Below are 27,880 nucleotides of genomic sequence, written 5' to 3'. Positions count from 1 at the left end.
GCATTCTTATCCAAAGAAAACCTTGCTACCTTCCTTTCATTCTACCAATTACTAAAAATCTAATTTATGTAGATACCATTATGCTTTCAAAAATCTATACTGAATTAAGGTTCCTTCCAGCCCAACCCATTCTATGTCATAAAATGACATTTGTAAAAAAGTGAGGTAAAACAAATTTTGCATATACATAATTTCATATTGTCTTTATACACTGCTATGAAACAACGAAGCTTCAACAATCGAGCGTCATAAAAACTCTTTCCTTCATAAATTATATTTAAATTCTGCCTTATTCTAAAGGACAGAGTTAGATGTATGAAAGAAGTAAATCTACAAATGGGGAATCAGGAAGTCATTTCCTTGTAAAATTGGGCTCAGGACACAATGCTACAGATTTACTACACACTATCTGGACTGTAGTCATTAGCATCTGAGGTACAAAACATGTCAGTGGAAGCATTTGCTGAGTGCAATGATCTTGATGCAATCAAAATGTATTCATCCTAAACAAAGCAAAACGTGTCCAATCTACTCATCCTAAGCAACACCAGAGAGAATTAACAGAGCAAAAGTATGCAGAAAATTCTTACATAAATAAAGCTTGATACAACTGTTTCATCAGCAGACGAACATTTATTAACAGCTTACTGAAGTAAATTTATGACTATGAAATCTGTGCTTTCAACTATCAGCCAAATGGATCCATCAGTGCTAAAACTGACAAGAACTGAGTGATGCTGATTATTGAAAAGACCTTCCCATGCAGAGCGTTGTCTGCCAGTTTACGTTACACAGTTAGTTCATGTATAACTAGACTCTCTAAAAAAAAAAGAAACTTGTGGTGATAAAGGAAAATAAGCTAGAATTGTATAAGATGCAGTAAGTAGTTGAAAAGCAAAATGCATTTGAAGATTCAGTTCATGATTCTGATGAATTCACAACCCTTTGCCTACTTCCGAAACATACCACTGTATTTTGCAAACAGATTTTTTCAGCTATGCATCTTATTTCAGAGATTATTATTGCCATGTATTCAGTTCTATTTCAGAACTGCAATCATCACACTGATACATTTATGCAGAAAAGTTTCATAATTTTCATAGTCTTTTTGGTACTTTGGAAAACTGTAGCTCTTCTTCTAGTAATTTCTTTGAAATAAAATCAGCTATATTTTGAGTGAGTACAGAAAAAATACAGTAAATTCATATAAACAGATATATTTATAATTTCTTTTTCAGGTTTTAATTAGGTTTTTTGAAGAGTTCATTCACAAAGGACAAATCTAGCTTACCTTAGTCCATATGCAAGAACTCCTATCTATAGGGCCAGAAAGATAGACCTTTTAAATACACAAAGTATGGGCTGATTTTAGACCATCTGTGCTTTGATTCATTATTACCAACATACAGCTATCATTCTTTTGCGATGGCCTTCAATTACACTTGTTGAAAACAAGTGAAAAAGCAATGTTACAGTCAAAGTTGTGGTACGCTAATTCTGTGTGAAGAAAGATAAACGTTGTAACCAACAATACTTGTTCCAGGATTAATACTTTCTGGTAAAAATGGTCCATGTTAAAACACAGGGTTTTTACCCTGCTTTATTAAATAATGATTTTCCATTAGAAATGAAATGATGCCTTGTAGTTTCTGAAAATATTTTACTCTATTATTAGAGTCCCTTAAATTGTGTAGAAGATAACGTGAAGATTTTATATTTCCTCAGTTTCTTATAAAATAATAATACAAGTTAAGAAATATATGTGCTGATGTACACTTCTGTGTCAGCCAGTCAGCTTGCCAAAAACTTCCACTCAAAATAAAAGGGACCAGATGTAGGGATCCATTTCTTCCTGAATTTGCAGAAAAACTAAGACATTTTCTGTAGTTTAACTGCTTTATTGTATTTGATCAAAGATATGGCTTTCCCTTTGTCTTTCCAAAAGTTTGGAATTATTAAATAGAGCATAGAGTGTAATGACAAAATTGTCTCTAAAACCAAACTTTATTAAAGGTTATTTTTAAAAGGCTTATGTGTGTGTGCATTTATGAGGCACCAAAAAAAAAAAAAAAAAAAAAAAAAACACCCTTTTCTACAATACTTTTAATGAGCCTTCTTATTGCTTGACCAGATTTTACATAATGTGTGCTGCCAGGGAGCTTTGTTTTTCCCTGGAGTATTGTGATCTCTACTATTGTTTATAAATCTCCTCATTCAAATAGCTTAATGTATTTCCCAGTGGATGTACCTATAGCTACTAGTCCATTATGTTCTACAAGGGCTCATGCAACGTCTGAGTCCAGATTACAAGATTCTTACTGGCCTTGAGCCAATCGGCAAAGGGAGTAGGTTTTGCTAGGTTGTTTCATTCCAGAAGATTTTCAAATAAATTGTCGACTGAATTCTGAGTACTTACAGGGCTCCAGCTGTTGTGTCAGATCAATGTACACAAAATGAGCTGGATAAAAATGAGCTTCCTATTAGTGGTGTCATAGCTGGCAGTTGCTGAACGAGACTGTCTCTTTTTCCGCAGGTCATCCTGTCAGGGCATCTGCTAGCCATTTCGCCTTTAGTTCAGAGTAAGGCCTTTGATATTGGGCACTCTCTCTCATTTTATTTGATTCACTAGCCTCAATTCCAACTATATTGTATTATATGGTGTTATCTTGCATTTTGATATCATATTTAGTAATTAGCTTTCTTCCTCAAATCATTGCTTCTGTTCTGTTTTTAGGTCCATCTCCCATCTCCCTACTCTTTCCCCTTTTTTCCCCTTTCCCAGGGCATGGGTCCATGGGTGCCCTGCCCCATTACTCACAGAATCAGGCTGAACCGGTCCATAAACCACCGACCCCCTCCCCCTCCCCCCACACTGGGCCTGTGAGCCTGTTGTCCCCCTGTCATGAACACAGATAGATCTAGAGATAACTCCATGACAAGTGGTCACACAAAGATTTTCTAACAAGAGTACTCTGGCTTACACTTTTACATATATAAATGTGAGAACATTCAGTTTGACATCAACACTGACAAATCATTTAACTAGGAGAAAGGCAGACTTCACTGCAGTTCAACAACTGTGAACAGCTTAGGTTTTGATTGTCTGCAGTGTAAAAAGTGATCTTAAAAGTTTGCAAGAGTTTAGAGAAAGAAATAGAAGAACAATAGAAGAACCATGGAACAACATAATTCACCTGTGGGATCAAAATTATGCGGTTATTGCATTATACATATTCTAAAAGGAGTGGAGAACAACCCACATGTGACATGAGTATTTACTTATCACCCATCTCTCTCTTACTCAGTGTTTAATTGAAATAAATCTACATTGGTTTCAGTATTTGTTTCATACCTGTACTTCATACAAAAACATGAGAAAATTGGAAAAATATTAGAGAAACAATATTGGTGAAATCATACAATTCCTCAGTTGCCTTCTTCCCTTGAATTTGAATTTTAATTGATTTCACTAATAGCATCCTACTTCACAGACAATCAACACTATTTTCAAAACAAAATATATACTGAAATTGTACATACTCTGAGGAAACCTGGGTGGATTGTCGTTGACATCAGTGAGTGTGATATTTACTGTTGTTGACCCTGACAGCCCTCCAACCTGCCCAGCCATATCTTTGGCTTGAATGACAACGGAATAATGCTCTCTGGCTTCCCTGTCCATGTTATGCAAGGCAGTCCTGATGACTCCTGTGGTGGAAAGAAAACAAACAAAAGAAAGAAAAATGAGGATTAGCTTGTTCTAGCAAAGGGAAATGCTAAGCACAACTGTTCTTTTCAGGAAAGGTGGAAGAATAGAAGGTTTTTCTGGAAACACAAAGCTTTTCTATAATCCAAATAAGCTGAGTTTAGCTGATATTCATGGTTAAAAGCCAAGTGGTTGCCTCCTGTGTACAAACAAATAATAAATAATGAATTATATACAGAGAAGTTTGAGAGTGCTTCACTATTTACCTTTAGAACAAAAATGCCAGATGCTAGCCAGTCGACTTGCTTGAGATTATGAAAAAAAAACCCCACAAAACCTACATAGGTTGCTCTGAAAGTAATGCCTCCTATTTATATCCGTGGAAACTACAATAAAGAGCACAGTAACTCCATTAGACAGAGCAAATTCACAGCTACAAAACAGTTTTCAAAGACAGTTATCACCATTAGCTATGCATTGTTGCCAGCAGTGAACAAGAGCCTGGATGCTGCACTGATAAAAATCTGCTTAAGCAGAGGTGACCTACTGTTGTTGTCACTGCTAAAAAGCACCACCCAGTGCCATGGTGTCAACATAATAAAATAGCAGACATTACTTTCAGAGCAGCCCTCATATATGAGAACAACTATATTAGTAAATTAATAAATAATGAATCCAACATTGCTAAAATGCACTATCTCAGTTATTCTAACTGTTTAAATATTTACTTAATAGTACTAATAATGAGAATTCATATCTAAGTGGAGAAGCCAGAGATAACTTTTTTTTCAATAAAAGTTAATTTCAGAATAAGGCTGCTTACCTTTTAAAACTACCCCAAACATGTACTTCCTTATTTACACTTATCAATCATGAATACTTTTCTTCGTAAATGTAAATTATGTAACAATTCTATGAGAAGTGAAAGATAAGCTTTTACTGTTTCCACTACTGTACAGAGAGAAAACTAAAACTGAGTAAGACTAAAATTCTATTTATCTTTATGCATCATAACCAGGAATTTATCTTAACATTTAGTCAATCATACATGCACAAGGAAAGATTACTATAAAGGAGTAACAGTCAACCCCGTGAGTTTAGTTCCTGTGTTGGTATATCTTTCATTCATGATGATGTCTGTAAATGGTAATTTAATTGATCACAGGCTGACAGAATGTTCACTGAGTTCAGTAAATGGAAACGTCAAGTGCTGCAACAGGAAGGAATAAGACCAGGCACAACCAGTCCGTACTGTGGATAGATGAGCTGGAAAGATAATTCCATTGGTGAAAATGCAATTTTAAAAAAAGGCAGTTGTAAGAAACTTCAGGTTTCTGAAGTACACAATAGCTACTGATTACTTAAAATTTCCCAAAGGTATCAGTATCAGGAAGTGCTAGTTTAATCTGGCAACAGCTCAGCACCAATTTTTGCTCCCTCCTCCCTCCTAGAGGAATGAAGAAGAGAAGTGGAAAAAAAATGAAGTAAAACTAATGGGTTGAGATTAAAAAATATATATTTACTAAGACAGAAAAGGAAGAGAAAAGGAAAAATAATGATAATAGTAATGATAATAGTAATGATAATAGTATATATGCATTAAAAAAAAAAAAAAAGAGAAAAAAAAAAAAAAAGATGCACAATGCAATTGCTCTCTACATGCCTAACAATGCCCAGCCTGTCCCCGAGCAGAAGCTGCTCCCCTGGCCAACTCCCCTCCATTTTATAGGTTGGTTTTTTTTTTTTTTTTTTTTTCACTGCCACAGGCCTTTTAAATTTCAATACAGCCTGAATCTTCATCTCATATTTCTGAGGCTCTACTGCTACCTTGTTAACTGGCTACTTCTCAGCTGTATTTCCAATATTTATTCATCTTTATTTTAAAAGGAAAGCAAGACTAAAAAAGATGTATTAATAATTATAAAAACTTCCCCACACTGTTTCTGATATTAAGGAAAGAGCAATGACAGGTTAAAAACTGTATACATCATGTGGAAGTTTAGACCTTGGAGTTGCGGGCACAGCTCTGGATTTCTGGACTGCTTAGTCTGGTCATACCAATTTCCATCTTAAATTATGTGAGATGTGTTTTCCCACATGAAAGGCTACTTCTGAACACGCTTTTTCTTCAAACTTGTCTAAATTGATGCACCTCCAAATGACAGTAAGTTTTGTTGTTTTATTTTTTTTCCCTGATAATTTCCAGTCTTGAACTGTACATTTCCCAATTTGAGTTTATCTTTCTTGATCATTAATGACCAGATACTTGCCTGCGTTCCAGTTCAGATTTTATAACCACAATTACTAATTACAGCTTATATTTTCATTTTATTTTTCAGATTAGACACATGGGTGGTTTACCTAAGACAGAGTTGCTCAGGACTTTCTCTTCCAATGATATTTCTAAATTAATGACGCTGGAGTTACTGCACTCTTATAATTAGCCCTGCAACATGGTGTTTCATTATGTTCTTCTTGCTCTTCACTTCAAAGACATAAACTTCCTCCTCTTTACTCACAATTCATCACAACTTTTTGGCATCAACAGATTTCCTCATAACAGTCATGCATTCATCCTCAAAACATCAGACAAAATTGAACAAGAAGAATAGTGTAGCGTCAAGCTGTTAAAAAAAGATTCAAGTCTACTATTCTGGATATTTCATTTTCTTTCCTTTTACCAAACACATACAGAAAATATTTTTCTTTTGCAAGTTTTATTTCCTTTTCTGATCATACTCCCCAAATTCATTTTTGATAGTTTACCACAGAAATCAAGATATTTTTAGTCAAGTGCAGACAATTATTAAGAAAATGTCTGCCACAATCAATTGTCTAATTGTGCAGTTATCAAAATATTTAACTATATTCTTACCTGACAGTGTGATGTGTTTGAAGTAACTTAACTTATTGCTTATATGTAAGAACTTTAGATTCAGTAACCAATGTACAATTTTAGTCAGCTTTCTCTTACAGCCTATTCCTGGAAGATGTGTGAATGAACTTTCCCAGAATCAATGATAGTTCATTTTAACATTAAAAAAAGAAAAGGAAAAAAAAAAAAGTTTTGCTTTAATGACAATCTAATTTGTTATGGGCTAGTTAGTTTTTTGTATGGATAATATCCATCCTGCTGTTGTATCCTGCTAATCAGTAGAGATATTCTGAAGAGTCACTAGGTCTTACTAGATCTCTTATAGTCTAGTTTCTTATTTGTGTGTCTTGTTATAAACACAACCACTAAACTGATTTTGTAACTTTTACTAATTACTGCGGAAAGAGAACTGCTACAGATGACAATTTCATTAGTATTACTTTTTTATACCTGCATTGCTTTAGGATATGTAGTTAGCTTTTTTATTTTAACTTAATGTTCCGAATATATTATATATACTAGCATATATTTCAAAATCTAGTACTATTCTAACTTGAAAGAAGTTGACATATCCCTTTTGTGAGAATGAAGCAGGACTTTTGTGACTTTTGACTTTCAATTTATTATTAATGGTTGAAACCTTTTCATAAATCTTAATGAGTAACAGCCTGAATTTAGAAAATAAAAAAAAAAACTTCTGCCAAAGCCTCCCAAATTAAGGGACTGGAAGAGATCTTCACTGACTAAGCAGAAAACACACCGATTTATGTGGAAATTACAAGGATGCCAAATGAAATCATAACATCTTCCACTGTTTTCATAATGAAAAAAATAATCAAATGAATTAAATTAAGAATATGCTGCCATGCTGCCTGCCAACAAGCAAAGAAGCAATACAGATCTGCCACATAAAATTGCTGCAAATCAAAGGAATATATATTACAGAAATACCATAGCAACTGGCCACCCTGTTTCAGCAGGAAGCTGTCATTCTTTCTCTTACCAATAGTTAAAGCATATGTATATAGCTTCCAAATTTGTCAGTTCTGTTCAATTAAAACTGTTCATACTTTCTGAAAAAAGTAAATTTTTCTCAGCATCTTGTAAGCTGGTTGAATCAGGACACTACCATTAGGGATGTTTCTCTACTGAAATGATGTACGTGTTCCATTGACTTCAGAGCACTGTTACTTCCAAATCACTGTCCTTTGAAAAGGTATTTACTGGATTTAGCAGTATTGGATTGCTGGTTTATTCCACTTCGATTGTAGTTATTACTGCAAACATTAACTCTCCCTTTGGCCCAGAAACCTGCATTAAAATTATCAGCTAATACAGCATTGAAATAAAACCAACATTCTGGTGCAAATCTCAGTATCTAATAACATAAAAGATCAGCCTGCTGCATTGACATTTCTATGCTGCTTTCACACTCAAACTCTTTCATCAAACCTAAGCCTGGTGTGACTCTACATGGCTACAAAGATAGGGGTGTCTTTTATTTTTTTTCTGGTGAACAACTAAAACACAGGTCTCTATGCCTGAGGACCAACTTGAGTTTATAGCACAACTCCAGTGGTAGCTGGTAGGTTGTCTGGCAGTAACTTGAAGTATGGCATATATATATATTTTTTTTCTGTGTTTCTGTTCCTAACAAGAGTTAATCATGATGAGTGAAATGAGTCTATACTGTAGACCAATGACGCTAGAAATGTTTTTCAATACAAAAATGAAGATGGAACAGAATGAGATACCTCTACCATAATAATGATACAGTAAAATATTGACTCATTATATTTAGTTGGGCACAGTATGACATGCAGCATCAATTCCTCAAATATTTCCCAATTCAAGGGAACATCTTATAACCATCTACACAAAACAAGCATGAGCTGAACTATAAGAGTGCAGAAGGCCTTGATTTTCCAAAAATATTTTCAGATTCTCTAAGACAAAACAACAAATCAGTAGTGGAGCAGTCATGCAGTGACCACTTAGGCAATCCAAAAGGTGGGCCACAGAGTCACTGGATGCCACAGAGTTGGATGTTTCTTCTTCTATTTAATGAAACAAAAAACATATTTCACAAATTATTATCATAGAATCATAGAATATTTGGGTTCAAAGGGAACTTAATTCAAACCCCCTCTAGACCAGGTCATTCAAAGCCCCATCCAGCCTGGCCGTGAATGCTTCCAGGGAGGGGGCATTCACAGCCTCAATAGGCAACCTGTTCCAGCATCTCACCACCCTCACAATAAAGAATTTCTTCCTAATATCTAGTCTAAATCTACTCTCTGTCCGTTTAAAGCCATTTCCTTCATTCTGTCACTACATGCCCTAATAAAAAGTCTCTCCTTAGCCTTCCTGTAGGCTCCCTTCAGGTACTGGAAAGCCACTATAAGGTCACCTTGGAGCCTTCTCTTCTCCAGACTGAAGAGCCCAAGCTCTCTCAGCCTGTCCTCATAGGGGAGGTGCTCCAGCCCTCTGATCATCTTCACAGTCCTTCCCTGGACCAGCTCCAACAACTCCATGTCCTTCTTGTGTTGGGGGCTCCAGAACTGGATGCAATACTCCAGGTGGTGTCTCTAGAGATTACTATCAAACTCATTGCACCAAAGTAGATATAAATTTTGTAATTAGTCAAAACTTCGCAATTCAGATATTTCTTAAGCAACATTTCCAATATTTCTTGGAAAGTAATCTAAGCACAGCTTATGTTTTAGTATAATTTATACAACTTGATACATTCACTGTCAAAATACATTTCTCAAAAAAATTGATACTCAAGTTTAATGGTAAATTATTTATTTAATGGATTCCCTATGTTAAAAGGCATATGGCACCACAAGATCTCCCACAGAACTCAGGCCATTAACAGAATTAGCACTGTACTGAAACTAGCAGTTTGATTTTGGCTAAAACACATCCTTCTAAAAGCATGTAATTTTAAACTGAAGTGATCAAGAAGTACAAAATATTATCTATTTTCTCAACTGAATATTCCAATTCTTAATCATGAAGTCAAAAGACTACCCTTTATTTGGTGGTATGCAACTTCAAACTCAAAATTTTGAATTTTGTTAACCATTCATTTCTCTGAAAGAGCAGTCAGGCACTGGAATGGGCTCCGCAGGGAGGTGGCTGAGTCACCATCACTGAAGGTGTTCAAGAAACTTGTAGATGTGGTACTGAGGAACATGGTTTAGTGGGCAACAATGGTGGTAGGTGGACAGTAGGACTAGATTATCTTTTCCAACTTGAATGGTTCTATCATTCTATGATTGCATGAAATTTTGCTTTTCTAATCTTTTGCAATACATTACAAAATCAATTTGAGAATTGTACTAGGTTTGTTGTTGTTGTTGTTTGTTTGTTCTTTGCTTAATAATGCAATGGTATTTCATTTTGAATGGCTTTATTCTTATTTTATGACATGATTCTCCTGGGTACATTTCTACCTTCTTCACTTCTATTATAAATCCCAAGTCACAAATTGTAGGACTTTGCATTTATTGAATTGAGTAGCACAATCTATCAAGTAAACCAGGTTATTCTACCAGGATCTGCTGTTTTCATTTGTGTTCAACATTCTGTCCATTTTGTGTCATCCAAAACATTTATCAGTAATACTTTTATATTTACTTCTAAACCATAAAGAAGTTGAATAGATTTGTTCTTACACCATTTCTTTAAACCTCTGGTGGTACCTCCTTCTTTCTAGATGATCCTGCCTTGGTGACAATTCTTTGCTACCTCCAAGGTAGCCAGCTCATATCCAGTTAATGTGTGCTTTGTTGCTACTACTCATTGCTATGTATTTTATCAGAATGCTGTGTAACTCATCATTTCATGAAACAGTGTAATTGGGTTTAAATTTGTCTTTTTACAGAAAACGTATTGAAAGGAATTATTGCAATCCTTAAGAAGCTAAATACTTTCTCAACTATTTCATTTTAATTTATTTTGCATAAATTTGCCAGCCTAATATTACAGATTTTCTTTAGCTTGTCCTTTCAGAAAATTGACACACATTTACATTCTGAAAATGTTCTGGTATTTCTCTAGTAATACAGTATTTATTTAAAATGAGGACTGTTGTGATCAAAACTGCATTAGCAAGGTATTCAAATAGTAAAGAATTTATCTGAGACTGTTTCTTGGAAAATACTTTTCCCCAAGCAGATGTGACACAGCATTGTTCATAGCTACTATGAAGACTGTATGATGTGATAAGCAAATAATTACTTCTTTCCAAATACTGCATAGATCTAATTTCTGTAGCAGTCTTACAATTTTCTACATCTTCACCCATTTTTTTCATGTTGTTACGTTCCATTTTTTCTTCTCCCTTCTTGCTTGAAAAATCCTACTAAACCTATTTAAAGTGTTGTCTTGTCTTTCATGGATTCTTAATTTCCAGTGTCTTTAGATTTCTTTATGTAATCTACTTGGTAATCTATAATTGCCATGTAAGTGATCTGAAAGTAATGCCTCCTATTAATTTCCATGGAAACTAAAATGAATAGCCCAATAACTCCACCTGACAGAGCAAATTCTCAGCTACAAAACTCTGTTTTCCAACACAGTCATCACCACTAGGTATGCATTTTTACCAGCAAAGAACAAGAGCCCGGATGTCGCACGGGTAAAAATCTACTCAAGTAGAAGTGACCCACTGTTGCTGTCACTGCTGAAATGCACCACCCAGTGCCTCACTGTGCTCACATCCACTGTTTGGTCTCCATTAATGTTCAGCAAGCATTGATGAATGTCAATGGCAGCAATTTTTTCCACAGGTAGGAATTCAATGACAAACCTTTGCTCCATATGCACTTCCATGACAGATACCACTCTGTCAGATTACCCTTCTGCTTTCATGTGTCACACGGCAACAAAATGTAATGGAATATTGGAGGGAAGTTTTGACTTCTACGGCCATACCACCGACATCTGTCTCTGATCATCATGGGCCAATACAATAATATAGGAGGCATCACTTCTGGAGCAGCTGTCTTGCAAAAGGATAAGTCAGTGATTTTGCACTGACTAATGTCTTTTTCTTGGAACTCAATTAGTGGTTCTTATATTGCTCTGAAGAAACATATGGTTAGAAGCAAACAGGTTTCAGTGGTCATTTCTCCAACTTCAAGAATATAGCAGTCAAATTTTGATGTGTTCCTGTTAAAGCAGTACAGTTGTGCCTTAGGTAAAGCAACCCAAGGCAAAGCTAATGTTCCTGCTTTTCTGAAAATGAAGTTTTGGATTTTTGGATTTTTGGATTTTTTGACAATTCGGTTAAAAATGTATTCAAAACCAAACCTGAAAATGTACTCAAGGGAAAAAAAAATAAGAAAAAAAGTTAAAAAAAAAAAAAAAAAAAAAAGATTGCTGAAAGCCCTTACCTAGTGAATACTAGTGAATACTTGTTGTGTAATGGAATACTATGTGCTATACATACATATATATATATATATATATATAAAATATGCTCAAGATAACTATGTGTTTATATAAATATATCTAGATACAGATATACAAAGCTAACAGATTACTTTAATGTTGTTTAGTTATTGAAACTTTCTCCATTACAGATTACTTGTCATGTAGACAAGCATAATGATCAAGCAAATGATGTGCACATGAACATAAGGAAAGGGCAAAAAAAACTGGGAAGAGGGAAATTATTCATTAAGGGTGATTTCTTCACAATGTGAACTTAGGGTTGCATTTAATCCTTAAACAACATTATGACACTTGAGAAGAACAAAACAATTAAGTAGAAAGGGGATGCTTCAGTAGCCCCTGAACACAGCAGATGGGAATTAAGTACCAGGATCCTCTGAAAGGAAATCCCATTTGACAGGAAAGAGTTTACAACTATCTGAAGACTGAATGCTTATATTCACCAGCTCTTAAATACCCTTGTCTTAAAACAGAAATATTATTTACCAATAGTATCAAATACTGCTTCTTGTAATGTCACATGCCTACATATCCACCTACATGAAAATCTTTTTAATTTGTAGTTTGAATAAAATGACAAAATAACAGAGAGCTCAAGGATAAAGTCACTAACATTTCACTCATAATCCACAGCTCCTCCATAGTAGAAAGGAAAACTGATTGAATCACAGACATTACTTTGCATTTCTCATCTATTGTTATTAAATTAGACTTCTATGCAAATTTAACTTTTTGTCTTTAAAAAGCACATGAGAATGTATCTAAATAATTTGAGATAATTAACATAGTTGTCCATGATGTTGAATAATATTGTGGTTTCTTTTCAAGCAAGTCACCTTGATAAAGGGAGACAAGAAGACAGTGATTATTAGCCTGACAAAAAAAAGCTTTCAAATAAGGTCAAAATAGCGTCCAGCTAATAAAAACCTGAATTCAGACACACAATCTTGGAAAGATTCCACATTTGAACAAAATTTCATATGTTGACTAGTTTAATTACAATTGACAGACAGTGTCTGGACTTATAATTCAGTTTGTCTATTAGTAAGAAAGCTTGCTTAGCCAACAGACCAAGCCTTTACATGGTTGTTCTTTTTTCTACCCTTTTCTACACTTACTCATGACATATCCATGGCCATGCCACTTAACCTCAGTGCATCACTGACCCATATGTAACACGTTAAGGACGATATATCAATATAGCTTAATTTATATGTAATTGGCATAAGGTACTTAGATTTCAACCTTAGTCAGCATTTAAGTGTGCATATTTATAAATTTCAAGTGCAAATGAAATACAGCAAGCCTGATGTCAATATGGAAATGCAAAATGTTTTTCATGTATAACCTAGGTACCTGAATAATAATGAAACTAATACTGCAGGATGTGTTGTGATTGTGGCCAAGCAAGCTAATGACTATTCAAAGTAAAACCATCTAATTTAACCATCAGTAAAATATAATCAGCAAAAATTCCTCACTTTAGAAATGACTTAGTAGCAAATTTAGTACTGAATGTAACCGTTTTTACATTCATAAGTACATATGTACATATAAATGAAAATGATTACATATAAGATTAATAGGTTTGCTTGAAGGAAAAATCGTAGAAACAAAATTATATTGTTGCATTTTCTGGAAAAAAAAAAACCTTTTAACTAATATATATATATGTATGTATGAACATATATGTAAATTCACTGAAAGCTTAGTTCTTACAACAAAGTTCCTATCTAGTGAAAAAAATAAATAAATAAACTCCACATAGAAGAAGAGATGTCTAAGAAATTTAATCTGAGTAAACAGAATGCTGATTTAAGAACAACAGTAGTTCAAAATAGATATTTTGAATGCTGAAAATGTGTAAACAGCACATTTTTCACAACTTCCTTTTGCACGTATAAAATATGGTGATTTTATATGTACAAAATTTAAAGATATCCTATATTAAAACTTCTGATATACATGCTCACAAATGTTATTTCCTGTCTTAGACCTAACACTCACAAAACCTTTGCCTATTAGATGACACAAAAGGTAGTTATTTACTTCTGCTGAGATTCAGCTGGGATGCATTGATCTGAGTGTTAGATATTGATTTGGTCAGAGTAAAGATAAATCTCTATGTAGAGGCACAATAAATCATATAGTTGGCTGAGACCAGAAGTCTGTGTTGTTCCATTGCTATGGGTGCACTGCTATCAAGAAAATAACTACTGAATTAGAGAAGTATTGTAGTACGTTGAAAAGAAACACCCTCACACTAAAGTAAACTGAAAAAGCATCAAAATAGTCACACAGAATATAAAATATGATTGCTCCATGACAACACACAATTTTAAAAAGTTGTTTTACTTTTTGATTCGACTGAATACATTATTCTGCAAGGTGATCACCCTCTGCCTGAATATCAGTACGGAAAACACTTTTATGTTAAAACTGAAGCTTGCCTGCACTTGAAGTGATTCTGCATTCAGAAATGCAGAAATGCACAAATCTGAAAACACAAAAGCCTTCCCTTAAAAATTCTTACTGAATACTAATACTTCTGGGAATAATTCATTTGGTATGAAGTCAATGATTGATTACCAAATGTGTGTTCTAAGTAGTGATGGGAATTAATATGACAAAATAAAACAGAGATTCAGAGAAGAATACCAGTTCTCACTCCATATATAATTTACTATATTACTTTAATCAAAAGAAACATAGAAACATTATTTTCCTGGTGTTCTCTTTGTGTATGCTTTCAGAGGAAGACTTCCTCTAATCTTCACCTACAATAGCAAGCACTGCTCTTTATATGTAACTCATTTCTCCAGAATAACCTGAGACAATATGAAACAGTGTGTCTAAAGCAATTCAAATGTACCTACATATATGATAACTGATATATAAATAAATGTTTTAAAAAGAGCATTTCATCTCATGTACCAAGTTAGAACCTATAAAAATCAATGGGATCAGGTCACCCAAAGTAAATCCTAATTCAAGTGGACAGGAGCTTTCCTTGTGCAGAAAATGCAGCAATTACAGTTTGCCATGTTTGACAGTAAAGTGTTTTTCTTGTCCGGTCTTCTTAAGATCTTCTTAAAGTGCATACATGTAATGAAGATGAGCAGGAGCTTACATTGTTGATCTCAAGCTGGTGTAAATCCAGACACTACAAATAAAGATAATGAAGCTGCAACGATTTACATCAATAAATAATCTTATCTTTTATTTTTAGTTGAAAAAGCTTCTTACCATGATTAGAACTAAGTTGTCAATATAGTACTCTAGATGATGAATTCTCACTCTTCAGCTACTAATAGCAACAGGAGCTCATGTTAGAGAAGGCTGCCTTTATGAGAAAGTTCCTGAAAATCTGGCCAAAAATGGCAATTTTTAAAATACTATTATGTTCATACTATTATGTTTTCTGCATGCCTCTTTGGACCATTACCTTTCTCTTAGGCAATTCAATTCATTTCTCTATCCTTCTACTCACAATCATATATTTTCTTTCATGCTTATATTTTAGGCTGTACTGAATTTTTTACCATTTTGTGTTATCAGAGAGAAACTAGTTCATCAGTTAGACCTGATATCTGCTACAGACACAAAGTGGTTCCTGAATACACAACATGCAATCAAATCAAAAGAGACTTATAAAAACAATGTATTTCTGCTGATGAAGTGCATCTTTTTAGAAAAGCTGTAAGTAAACCAACACTGGGAACGTAACTAGAAGAAAGCTCAAGTACTATAAATTATCCTGAACAAAAGGTTTAAGTGGGAAAACATCTATGAAGTAGAACTTATTTCCTGGATGTTGTATAGTTATTTGCAGCAAAGTTAGTCACTATAACATTCAGGAAAGTGAAAATTCAAATGGACCATATATATTTTAAGTATTTCAGATTTGAATAAATGACATCTGTAGTCTGCTGCATGTGAAGAGTTCTGCTGGCTATGTTAGAAAACTTAACTTCCATATATAATAGTCCAGAAATGGCAATAGTGCATAGTAGCTGCTTCAGCACTAGCAGAGTTTGATCATTTATGTCCACAATATCTTCTTAGTTTTGATTAAGACTAATAGTACACTTGTAAAAGCCACTTTTATAGAGGAACATTTTCCTATATGTAGGACAATTGTCAGCATGACCTCAGAGAACATAGTATCCTAAGAAATCCTTTTTAATGCTTTCCAAACTTAGTAAATAGTATTCTGAATGTTAAAGTCTGAGCAGTAAAACTCAAAACGTATTTTGACATGCATAAAACTTTTTCACTGTGATCCATTACTGTTATACAATATCACTTAGATTGTTTATGATCTGTGTTGCAAAAACCATTTACAAAAAGATTGGGGAACAGAGTTTTATAACCCTTTCTAGAATATATCATTTATCAAATGGAAAATGGCACACAAATCCTCAGAATCTTAAGAAAATTTAATGGGATACACATATATAGTTTGCAAAGGACACAGCTATATCACTCTGCTTTGAATGAATTAATATATTTTTCAAGAACAATTTTCTAAAAGCTGTCTCCAAGCATTAGATCTTTTATTTTTGGTCTCACCACTCTGAACAAAAAAGCAAATCCTTGCAAAATAGTTTTTCTTACACAATAGCAAGACAATGTAGATAAAACCAGTAATTTTAAGCATAAATGTCTGAAAACAGCCATTTAAAAACATGGCCTCAAAATAAGTGTGTCCACTTATATCTGAGAAATCATACCTAATACTAGGGAATGATATTTCAAAATATTGACTTCACCACTAGTTCCCTGTATCTAAAAGATTGATTTTCAACAGAATACAAGGCACAGGTTTAAAGATTCTGTTTTACTGCATAAGGCAGAGAAAGTTATTATCTATCTTTGATACTATATTATACTATCTTTGATACTTTGATTACTATAGAAAATGGAATAACTAGAGGTTCCATCATTTATTGTGCCATAACTTGGATGATGTTAACAATTAGTACCATCTGAAACTCTTATTGACTATATTTACAATGTGTGGCAGCATGATTAATATTACATAAATATTTAGAATACGCTTACTGCCATAGTCTGAGCAGTCCAATGATGGCCGTCTTCTCAATTAATGTCATGTGAAGATCATTAATTGGGACTACCCCTATCCTGGGGATTGACTGTGTGCCCACAGCACCTAGTCCTGTGCAAAGCACTAGATGAACAGACTACAGTCCTCCCAGTTCCATGTAAGTGTTCCTGGAGACTTTTTTAAGAACTATTTCAGGCAAAGAATAGAAGAGGTTTGTATATGACAGTCCCACACGAATACTACAACACTGTGAATTCTGCTGTAAGGATGAAATTTTAATTTTCTATTGTAAGGCTCCTGTTATTATAAAGGCATATAAAACAAGTGACTTGACAAATCTGGGCATTTTGCATTAAATCCATATTCAGAAATGGTACTAAGAGCATCTTTATAATATGAGATCTGTTTGCTGTGTGTAATATTTAAAGGGACATAAGTGGCAAACAGTGAGAAAATACATGGAACCTCATCTCCAACTTGAAAGACTTTAGATTTTTCTCCATTTGCATGCCATATTTAAAAGGCTGAATTCTAGAGCTTTATTTTATTCCTTTCATGTACAGTGATCAACAGGTTAGAGCCCTAGCTCTTCACACTGTAATATAGAGGACTTCGAGCATTTCCTAATTATCCCATGGAAGCATGGATGTCAGTCTCCCCGAAAAAGTCAAGTTATTCTACTTGCAAAAATATTCAGTTTTGCTTTCAGAAATGTTTCAGAGTCCTAGTGAATCATTACATAGTTTCCAATTTCTTTCTCTCCTGCCAGCTGTGTTCTGACTGTCTAGCTATTTGTCTGTGTAGAACACAATTATGTGAACATTATCTGCCTCTAAAGACTGCACACCAGGATCCCTGTGGTCTCTGACATTAAATACAAATTCCTTATGCAAAAGCATGCCAATCCTGCAATTTATCAGAGTGTGTCCACTTAGAGGACAAACGTGATGTCCAGCAACTGAACTCCGGAAGAAATCCCCCAGCACGAAATATAACAAATAATTTAGATCACTTAACAAGAGTCTTCACCTGCATTCTGTGTTTTATTATTTTAAATATCTTCATCACTAATTGCTTTAAATGGCTAGAAAATCATCAGTGATTGTGGTAGTGATGTTGTTTGACAAGGCTTGGTATAGCAATACACGTGTTAAATAGTATAGAATGCAAACACTGCATATTTGAAAACAGAAGGCAAGTTGAGCTCTATTTGGCAAGTCCTCCATTGGAAAGAGACTTCATAAGACGTGTATCATACAATTGTGTATTTACTGTGTATCAGTGACTTTCATTTTATCAGTTTGCTTTTATATTTTAACTACTAGCCCTGCACTCATAAGCTATGCAATGATGTTTTTGACTAGCACTACACTTCCTGTGGAGGAAATTTGACTATTTTTAATGATGCAAACAATATATTATTATAGTATGTCTGTACTTTAATGGATGGTACGAATCAAATGATGTTGCCTGGTGTGCAAGAAGTGCTTATACAAATGCAAAAAAAAAAAAAAAAAAAAAAGTTTCATTGTCTTTCAGCTTTGCTCTGAGAAATTATAATTAATAAAGGGTCATCGGTGAACAGCACATTCAAGAACACAGCAATTCTCATGAAATACACTAATTCTGAAATACTTTATTACTGATATTTCTTCATAAAAAACCTCTTACTTAGATTACACTGCACCATGCTATGAATATTTTTGCACTGTTAAAAAGGACCACTGGGTATACTGGTTATATACTGTGGGCATGGCCCCCAGTGCCAGAGTTCAAGGAGCGTTTGGACAGAGCTCTCACACATAGGGTTTAAATTTTGGGTGATCTTGTGTGGAGCCAGAAGTTGGACTTGATCACCCTTGAAGGTCCCTTCCAACTCAGAGTATTCTATGATTTCATGTCTTCTGGGGAAAAACAAACAAGCAAACAAACAAACAAACAAAAATGTTCCATCCATCTAGTGAGCGAAGGAGTGAGCATTCTACTAAGAAAATCACCATGGCAGCAATGAAAGTAATATGATCTCTATTATCCCTACAATACACGTTGACCAGCTGGAATTATTCTCTCATATCCAGCTGAACATAATCTAGCAGAATATTAGTTTCAAACATCAAGTATTTCTGCCAGAAATGGATTTACCCAAGTATAAAGTAAAAGAATCAGAGAGAAACAAGGCAGCAGGACCTGTGTCTTCCTGTCCTGTGAAGGATAAACTACTTTTGAAACACTCTTGGTACACGTTTGCTTACCGTATTTTAAAGCTAAGACAGCTGGCACTTCTTAATGAGACAATCCATTCTTGTCCTTTAATAATCCTTTTAAAATTTTCTTAATATATAGCCTGAATCTTTCTAGTTACAGTACAAATTCATAAATAGGCTTTTTTGCCTATTTCCTTAAAACTTAATTTCAAGGAAATACAAATGGGCTAGATCACACATCATTGGCTTTTTGTTTTGTTTTGCTTAGGCAGAGATTCAGTTAGTATTTTTATACTCAGAATCCACCTTTAAGACAAGTATCTTAAAAATAAATTTGTATGCAAACATGCTACCAAAGGACAGTACTATCCCGTTTTCTTCATAAATTCTTAATAAAGGTTTTTGAGGTCAATAAAGGCCAACTTGCTTTTTTTTTTTTTTTTTTTTTTTCCTTTTAACTTAGCTCTATGCCAGTTTTAACTATATTTCATGCTTTTCTCAGTGGTGGTAACTGACAAGAGTTAACTGTATCACACACTACATTCTAACATAAAGCTGTTGAGCAACACTGAAATCATTTTCCAGGCCATTAGGTGCATTCCCCAACTAAAAGACTGATACGTTGATAATAGAATAGAGATAATTCAAACAAGTACATGCAGGAGGAAACCTGTAAAATGACAGAACACTGCATGGATAATGGATTTTCATCCACCACTTATAATCCTCTCCTTGAATGCAATGTTTGTGTTTGGTAAATTTCCCCTGTGCAACTGGCATATTATTGCCCCACAATAACAGCATTTGGAGAAACAAAAGAATGAAACCAAATTCTGGGTGAACAAACTGAATTTCACAAAGAATTCTGGAGGGAATAGAGGAAGAGTCACAACATCTTTCAGAGCCAAATGATACGGTTTCTCTGGTATAAACAATATGACTGTGTTTACATGAATAAGGAACTCACAACTACAAATTACAATCATTTGTTTCCTCAGCAGTTGTGGCCTTGTGCCATTATATCTATTCAACCATGCAGTGATTCAAAACACGTAAAGAAAATAAAATGTCTTGATATATACTTATGAAAGAGGAAGCAGTAGAGTTCAACTATGGTTACGTCCAAAATGAATAGCAAGAAATCCCCAAATCCTTAACTCTTCTGATGCATTTTCAATGAGAACTGACTATTCAACTCTGTAAAATCTTTGATTTTCCCAAATTACCCAACACACTCACAATTCCTATGCAAAAAACTATAATGGTTATTTTGCAATAGATACCACATCAATTGAAATGGCAGTGTTATGCAGAAACCTGACATTCAAACTTACAAAACAACCCCTCAAGTGTGTAAAAGTTAGAAGTTAAAGTTCTGAACTACTGTAACCAGAATATGCTTGTTTGATAGTACATATTTTTCTATGGTATTATGCAATGTTTTTTACAAGAAGCACAGATAAACAATTATATAAAAGAACAGAGCTGTGTGCCAGTTGACTGCCAAGGTACCTATATTAATCTCATACCCATCACACGATTTTTACTGTTCTTCCTAAGTCTCACATTTAAATCACAGATAATCCTGAACCACAGCAGAATTTGATTACAATTTCTGAACAGTCTTCCGTACTCAGAAGTTCTGTCCTTTGTGCAGGTATTCCATACTTACCAAAGGAAAGATAATCTAGTTACAGTAGAAAAGATTAAAAACAAAACAAAACAAAAGAAAAGAAACTACAGTTTGTTTTAGCATACAGAACAGAATGCCATTTAATTCACAGTACATGCTGTGAACTGGAAACCTGACACTGCCTGGCTTAAAACTGAAGGCATTTCAATTGCAAGTATTTATTATGTAGGTTGCTCTAAAAGTAGAACCTCCTATTTATTTTCACGGAAACTACAACTGCTACAAAGAGCAAAATAACACTGTTTGATAGAGCAAAGTCTCACCTTCAAAACACTATTTTTCAGCATAATCACCACTATTAGCTATGCATTTTCACTAGCAATGAACAAGAGCCTGTGTGCTGTACTCATAAAAGTCTGCACCAGTGCAGGTGAACCACTGTTGCACAGATGCTATGATGGCGTTGTTGCTAGGAAAATGTTGCCCACACAGTCCATATTTCATCAGTTCAAACAGATGGCTGTCAGAAGATGCAAAATCCACACGATACAGTGGGTATAGGAGGGTATAGGTAAAGGAGGAGGGTATAGTAGGACAGTCCAGCCAAGATTGGCAATGTGCTTTATGTTCTTCAAACAAGAATAGGGCTTGGCATTATTCTGTTGCAAGAGAAAGACTGTCTCCCTCTCTGGCATGACTCTGGAAGTTTGAGCCTTTAGCTAAGCCAGTGTCATGACACCAAGCTGAGTGGTGCAGTCGACAAGACTCGACTCAAGAGAGAAGGGGTGCCTCCCAGAGGGATCTGGACAGGCTTGAGAGATGGGCCCACGCAAATCGCTTGAAGTTCAACAGGGCTAAGTGCAACGTCCTGCACCTTGTTTGGGGCAATCCCAACCACAGATACAGGTTAGGCGGAGAATAGCTTGAGAGCAGCCCTGAGTAGAAGAATTTGGGATTGTCAGTTATGAGACAGCAATGTGCTCTTGCAGCCCAGAAGGCCAATTGTATTCTGGGTTGCATCAAGAGAAGAGTGACCAGCAGGTCAAGGGAGGTGATTCTGCCCCTCTACTCTGCTCTTGTGAAACACCATCTGGAGTACTGCATCCAGTTCTGGGGTCCAGAACACAAGAAGGGCACTGAGCTATTGGAGCAGGTCCAGACGAGGGCCACAAAGATGATCAGAGGGCTGGAGTGCCTCCCCTACAAGGACAAGCTGAGAGAGTTGGGGCTCTCCAGCCCAGAGAAGGTTCCAGAGGAATTTTATAGCAACCTTCCAGTACCTGAAGGGAGCATAGAGGAAAGCTGAGGAGGGACTGTTTATAAGGATGTATAGTGACAGGGCAAGGAGAATTGGTTTAAAACTGGAAGAGCGTAGAGTTAGACTAGATACCAGAAAGAAATTCTTTACTGTAAGGGTGGTGAGACATGGGAACAAGTTGCCCAGAGAGGTTGTGGATGCCCCCTGCATTCAAGCATTCAAGATGGCGCTTTGAGCAACCTGGTCCAGCAGGAGGTGTCCCTGCCTATAGCAGGGGATTGGAACTAGATGATCTTGAAGTTCCCTTCCAGCCCAATCCATTCTATGATTCTATAACATAGAGTCAGAGCTGATGATTTGTCTGGGATGATCCACAAAGATCACCCTTTCCTGTCCCAAAAGACAGTCGACATTATGTTACCCACTGAGGGCTGCATTGTGAAACTTTCATCAACGAGGAATTCATAGGACACCCTTCCACAGACTGTTGTTTTGACTCCAGGTCATAGTGGTGATGCCATGTCTCATCACTGGCAATGATGTGATCCAGGAAACTGTCACCTTCAGCTTTGTATTAGTTCAATAGATCCTGACAAATTTGCATACACTGCTCTTTCTGTTTCTGCATGAGCATTCAAGAGACTCACCTGGCACAAAGTTCGCAAAATTCCGACATTGCCACCATTGTTTCCAGTGCATCAAACCCAATATTCAGCTCCATACACTGCCTAGTTGTAATTCACCAATTTGTGCAGAAAAGCTGATTGAGACATTTTTGTGGTGTGACAGCTGTGCATGGCCATCTGGAACGTGGCTTGTCTTCCACGTCACTGTCGCCACTGCTGAAACACACCACCCATCACCTCACTGTGCTCACAATTGTTATTTGGTCTGAATGGAGGAATTCAGTTCCACACTTCTGCTCCATGTGCACTTCCATGTCAGATGCCATTTTGTCAGACTGCCCCTCTGCTGCCATCTGTCACATGGCAACAAATGGAATGTAATAGGATATTGGTGAGATGATTCGCCCTCTACTGTCATACCAGCAGAGGGTATGACATACCAACATCAGCCACTGACATTGTGTGCCAACATAATAAAATAGGAGGCATTACTTTTGAAGCAACCCTTTATTTTGACCAGGCCAAAAGCATGTAAAACACTGCACAAATATTCAGAAGCTAAAATAAGCACTGAATACACTCATCTTGATCAGAAAGAAATATCCTCCTATGCAGTTTTTAATTTGTGTGCATCATTCATCAGTCATTTAATCTTTCTGAAAATCAGGAAATCAGGAAAGTGAAAGACTGATGAATAAATTTGAAGAAATGTATTTAAAATCTCTACATGAGTCAAGGAAGAAAGAAGATGGAAACAAAGTTAGGCAGGGGACAGTGCACACTGAATTGGCATTATACATGTCCAAGGGTTGCTCTTGTCTTGAACAACTCATCCACAGAATGTTTCAAAATATTGACTGAGGGAATAGTGTAAAACTTAGAAATCAGCAGATAAACCCCCCAGCAACAAAATGAAAGTCTGTAGTCCTGTGCTTTAGGTACTGTCATATGATGTCTGGTAAGAAATCAAATGGAAAGGACAGCCTTAACTTGGTTTTCCTTTACATTTCCCATTGAAGATTTATGCTTATCCTTATACAAATGTTTAGGAACTGTGAATCAAATAATTAGTGTTGTTACAATCTGATGGTGAAAAGAACACACAGGATACATTACTTAAACATATACTTTTTAAGTCATAGGCCTGTGTTGGTAACAGTCCATTACAAATCTCACTTTTTAGGTTAAAATATGTCATTCTTCAGCATCATATAATTCTGGATTTTACTTGTACAAGAAGCTCTTGCTAGTTTCACATATGATCTCCTAATTATTTTGAATTTAAACAGCAGTCCATATTATATTATTCAGTAGCTTTCCACAACTATGACCATATTTCTCCTTTCAGAAATGTGAAATTAATTCTTGTTCCTTAAGCTAGAATTGAAAAACACAAGTGGAACTGTCATTTGTTCTGTCTGGTTCAGAAGAAAAAATACATATCTTCTTCTCCGACATAGAGGAGATTCCATCTACTTTCTAATGCAAACCTTCAAATTTATTTTCAACTATGGAAATACATTGTCATGATATTATTAGCTAGACAGTTGTGAAAACAGATGTATAGATAAAACATAACACTATTTACTATTAGGTTGTTTTTTTTTTAATCATTTCTTTAGTTAACTGTAATATTATTTCATGCATGCTGAAGGGACATGGTAAAACAAGACACTGACTATGACTCCTGATATTATCTCTGGTAGATCTCAAGTGTATTTTGGAGTTGCTTTTCTTTGTCTGGAAAAGCATGAACTAGTGAAATATTTCCCCATCCAAAGTTACAATGAAAGCAAAACACCCTCAAGAATATTTATGAAAAAATATTCTGGAGATGAGTAACATTGATGAAGCTTGTTTTACTAAACCTAAGTCCTTTAAATTTGAGTTGAATTCTTATAAATATTAAAAAAACCTTTTCAAAAACTTTTTTTTATCTGTTTAAAAAAACTGACTGATGTGTATGTATTGTTTTAATAGCAGTCACCTAGGCTTTTCTAGCAATAATTTATTTGCTAACAGAATCATGTTTGGCAGTCCTTGAAAACTGTACATATTCAAAAGCATGAAGAGGAATTTTTTTTTTAGTCACAAAATTCTTAGTTTTGTATCTTGATATTTCTATATCTTGACTTTACAAGAAAAATATTCATGTGTGTAACTAAAATGCTTGAGTACTGAAATTTCCTGCTGAAAGTGAATGTTGGCAGCTTTACAGTTTTTACTACTGTTCAGTCATCGTGTCTTTCAGGATGGCAGCCTAGAAGGTGGCAGATTAAATTTATATTGTTTAAGTTACTTTTTGTTAAAAGCCTCTGATAGCATAGCCCCTAGCTATTTGTCAAACTTCCTTCTTGAGTCTTGTCCTGAGATGTTATGCTTATATAAATTTACTCTTTACAGATCATAGCTAAATCTACTTTAAGCATGTGATTTTATCTATACTGCCACATTAACACAGATTTATGAAATTCACACTTCTGTGGCTTCCATTTCTCCTTCCCTTTCTCCATTTTACAATTACAATCATTTTCCTTATGTTCCGCAAGTAGTTTACTTCTTAATGAACTTTCCCTGACAGCGGAAGTGTCTTGCCAGTTTTGCTTAGCTTTTAAGCATTTTGGTGAAGCAGTAGGAACAAGTTACTAAGAAGTGTTTTCTTCCTAGACATGTGATAAAAGAATTTGCATTGGAACACACAGTGTTGGAGAAATATCATTATATAACCAGATTTTAACTCAGCAGCTATATCTTATGATTGTCTCTCATAACAAATACACTTTATAATCAGTGGTCCAAGAAAACATCGAATCAGTTAAAAGGAAAGCTTGTGCAATAACCTCTGTGATTTTATAGGGAAAAAATCCAGTTAAAGTGCATAGATATACAAGTATACAAACGTGGAAAAACTGAAACAAAACAAAAATTCAAGGATTGCATGAGCTCACTGCAGAACTGCTCAAGAAGTACATTACAAATACAGAACAAGTCTTCCCTGATCAACTTAACTACAGTCTGTGGAAATTAACTACATCCAAGTTTGAAGTGGGAAGTAAGAGACTTGCAAAGCCATCAGATTGTGTTGATTATTCCATCATGCAATGGTAACTTTCAGCAACATCTGGCTTTATTTTTACTTTTCTTGCTAACATATATGTTGTTGGTAGAAACTATCAGAAGATTTTTAAATAGTAATTGCCTCATGTTGATTACTGGAATCTGAAGGAAGACTAACAGAAATTAACATTTTCCCCATCTCTCATGAGAATCAATGTCTACAGAACACGCTCTTTTTTCTTTCACTGTAGGGACAGGGACAAAGAGACTATGTGTACTGGCTAAAGGTCAGAATACACTTCAAGAAAAAATGTTCTTTTAAACTAGCTGAAAGTCAGCAACTGCTGCTTCCTCAAGGACAGGGTCACAGAAATGTCCTTAGTATAGTGTAGCTCAAACAACCCTGTGCATGGTTGTGAGAGAAAAGAAGAGAGGGAATAAGGACTTAGTACAGGAAGTCTTCATTTCTCAATACGATACAAGTTTATGGGACTGAATTCCTGAGCAAGAAAAATTTAATATTTGTTTCCATCATATATTACATCCTAAACATATATTGCCTCTTCTGTGAGTTATTACATGCATTATTTGCAAAAGAATATTTAATAGGCACAATGTGATAATAACTGATAAACAGTGCTTACACTAACGCTACACAGAAAGCAAACTATTTTTAATTCGATAATACCTAGTTTCCTAATATCCCTTAACAACGAAGAACAATAAAAATATATATATATTTCCCTCATCTACAGTCTGCTTTTCCTCCTTGGGCGCTAATGCGTTTAATCTAAAATCAAGTAAGCTAAACAAAGGCAGATAATGGCTGATACATTCATCATACTAATTATGTGTTGCATGGTATGTTTATTCCATGAAGTGCCTCCTACGTATTTGATATAAACCCTTCAAATCAAAACGAAGAAAAATGAAAACAAGTCTCTAAGCCAAACTACATGATTGAAAGCATCACTTATCCTAGTGTCAGTGAACTACAAAATCAATTAATGTCTTCTATCATCTTCAGAAAGTGTTATCTAACAGTCAGCCTGCAACAAATTATACTAGATATTCCAGAAAGCAATTTCTTCTTCCATTTAGGATTAGGATGTAGGTAAATTGACCCTTTCTCTGTATGCTCATAGTGTAAGGAAATGGTTCACTTTTCTTATGCAAACCTTTCAAAAAGGTTCTGAATGACTTGATAAGATGAACCATGGTGTAATTTAAATTCTGGCTCAGGAACTTATGAAGGAATATTTAACTGAAGTGTAATTTCTATGTAAAGTAACTTTCTGTAGATGCATTAGTTCGTCATATAATTCAAACAGTGGAATTGACCTTGCCCCTAAATGGATTTAAAGAAAAAAAAAAATCAACCTAGACAGTGTTTTCTTGAGTAAACAAATCTGCACTGCTATTTCATTACCATATTCAGTATCTCTGTTTTCTCTGTTTCAATTTCCAAAATGTGAGTAATCATCTCAGTGTCAAGAAGATGTCTGATTCCTTTTTCACAGCATTTTCCCAAAATTCATCTGACAGCATATCCAAGTTTCACAGTACCAACCACATTCTAACAATAAATCCTTCCTCCTTTTGCTATCAGTTTGGAAATAAAATGTACTTCACAAAGTAAATGGAAAAGGATTAGTATTATTGCTGAAAAAAAACCTGCCTAGAAGACAAGAGAGCTCTTTTCCTCTCATGTTACTGCTCTCACTGTAGCCTGAGACACAACTTTGTTTTGAACATGAGGGTACCTCTGTTTACTTTGCAATTTTGTCATTTCTTACCTGTTTCTGAATGGAAGTCAAGCAGTTCGTTTTTACCTGCAACACTTCATAATGTAGGTACTGACATTCAGAAAGAATTCCTTGCTTTCATTCACCATTTCAAACAGCTGAGCTAAGATAGCATTCACTAGCTTGAACTAGTATTTGGAGTTTAAATCTGGCAACTTTCATTAGGAGACCTTTGTCTGAAA

The 27,880-nt window shown here is 35.1% G+C and overlaps 1 protein-coding gene across 13 annotated transcripts in view; it reads right to left on the bottom strand.

Annotated features, from left to right (window-relative positions):
• The window catches only part of CDH18 (cadherin 18), a 256,820-nt gene that overhangs the window by 66,400 nt on the left and 162,540 nt on the right, over window positions 1-27,880 (bottom strand). For all 13 annotated transcript variants that reach the window (XM_046934446.1, XM_046934453.1, XM_046934455.1 and 10 more), the window contains one exon: window positions 3,541-3,708. In XM_046934446.1, coding sequence (XP_046790402.1) covers window positions 3,541-3,708 — 168 coding nt within the window. The remainder of the gene's footprint in view (window positions 1-3,540; window positions 3,709-27,880) is intronic.

Source organism: Gallus gallus, chromosome 2, assembly GCF_016699485.2.
Source record: "Gallus gallus isolate bGalGal1 chromosome 2, bGalGal1.mat.broiler.GRCg7b, whole genome shotgun sequence".
Lineage (NCBI taxonomy): Eukaryota > Metazoa > Chordata > Aves > Galliformes > Phasianidae > Gallus > Gallus gallus.
Note: the sequence above shows the minus strand (reverse complement) of the source record. Positions and strands in the feature narration are given on the sequence as shown.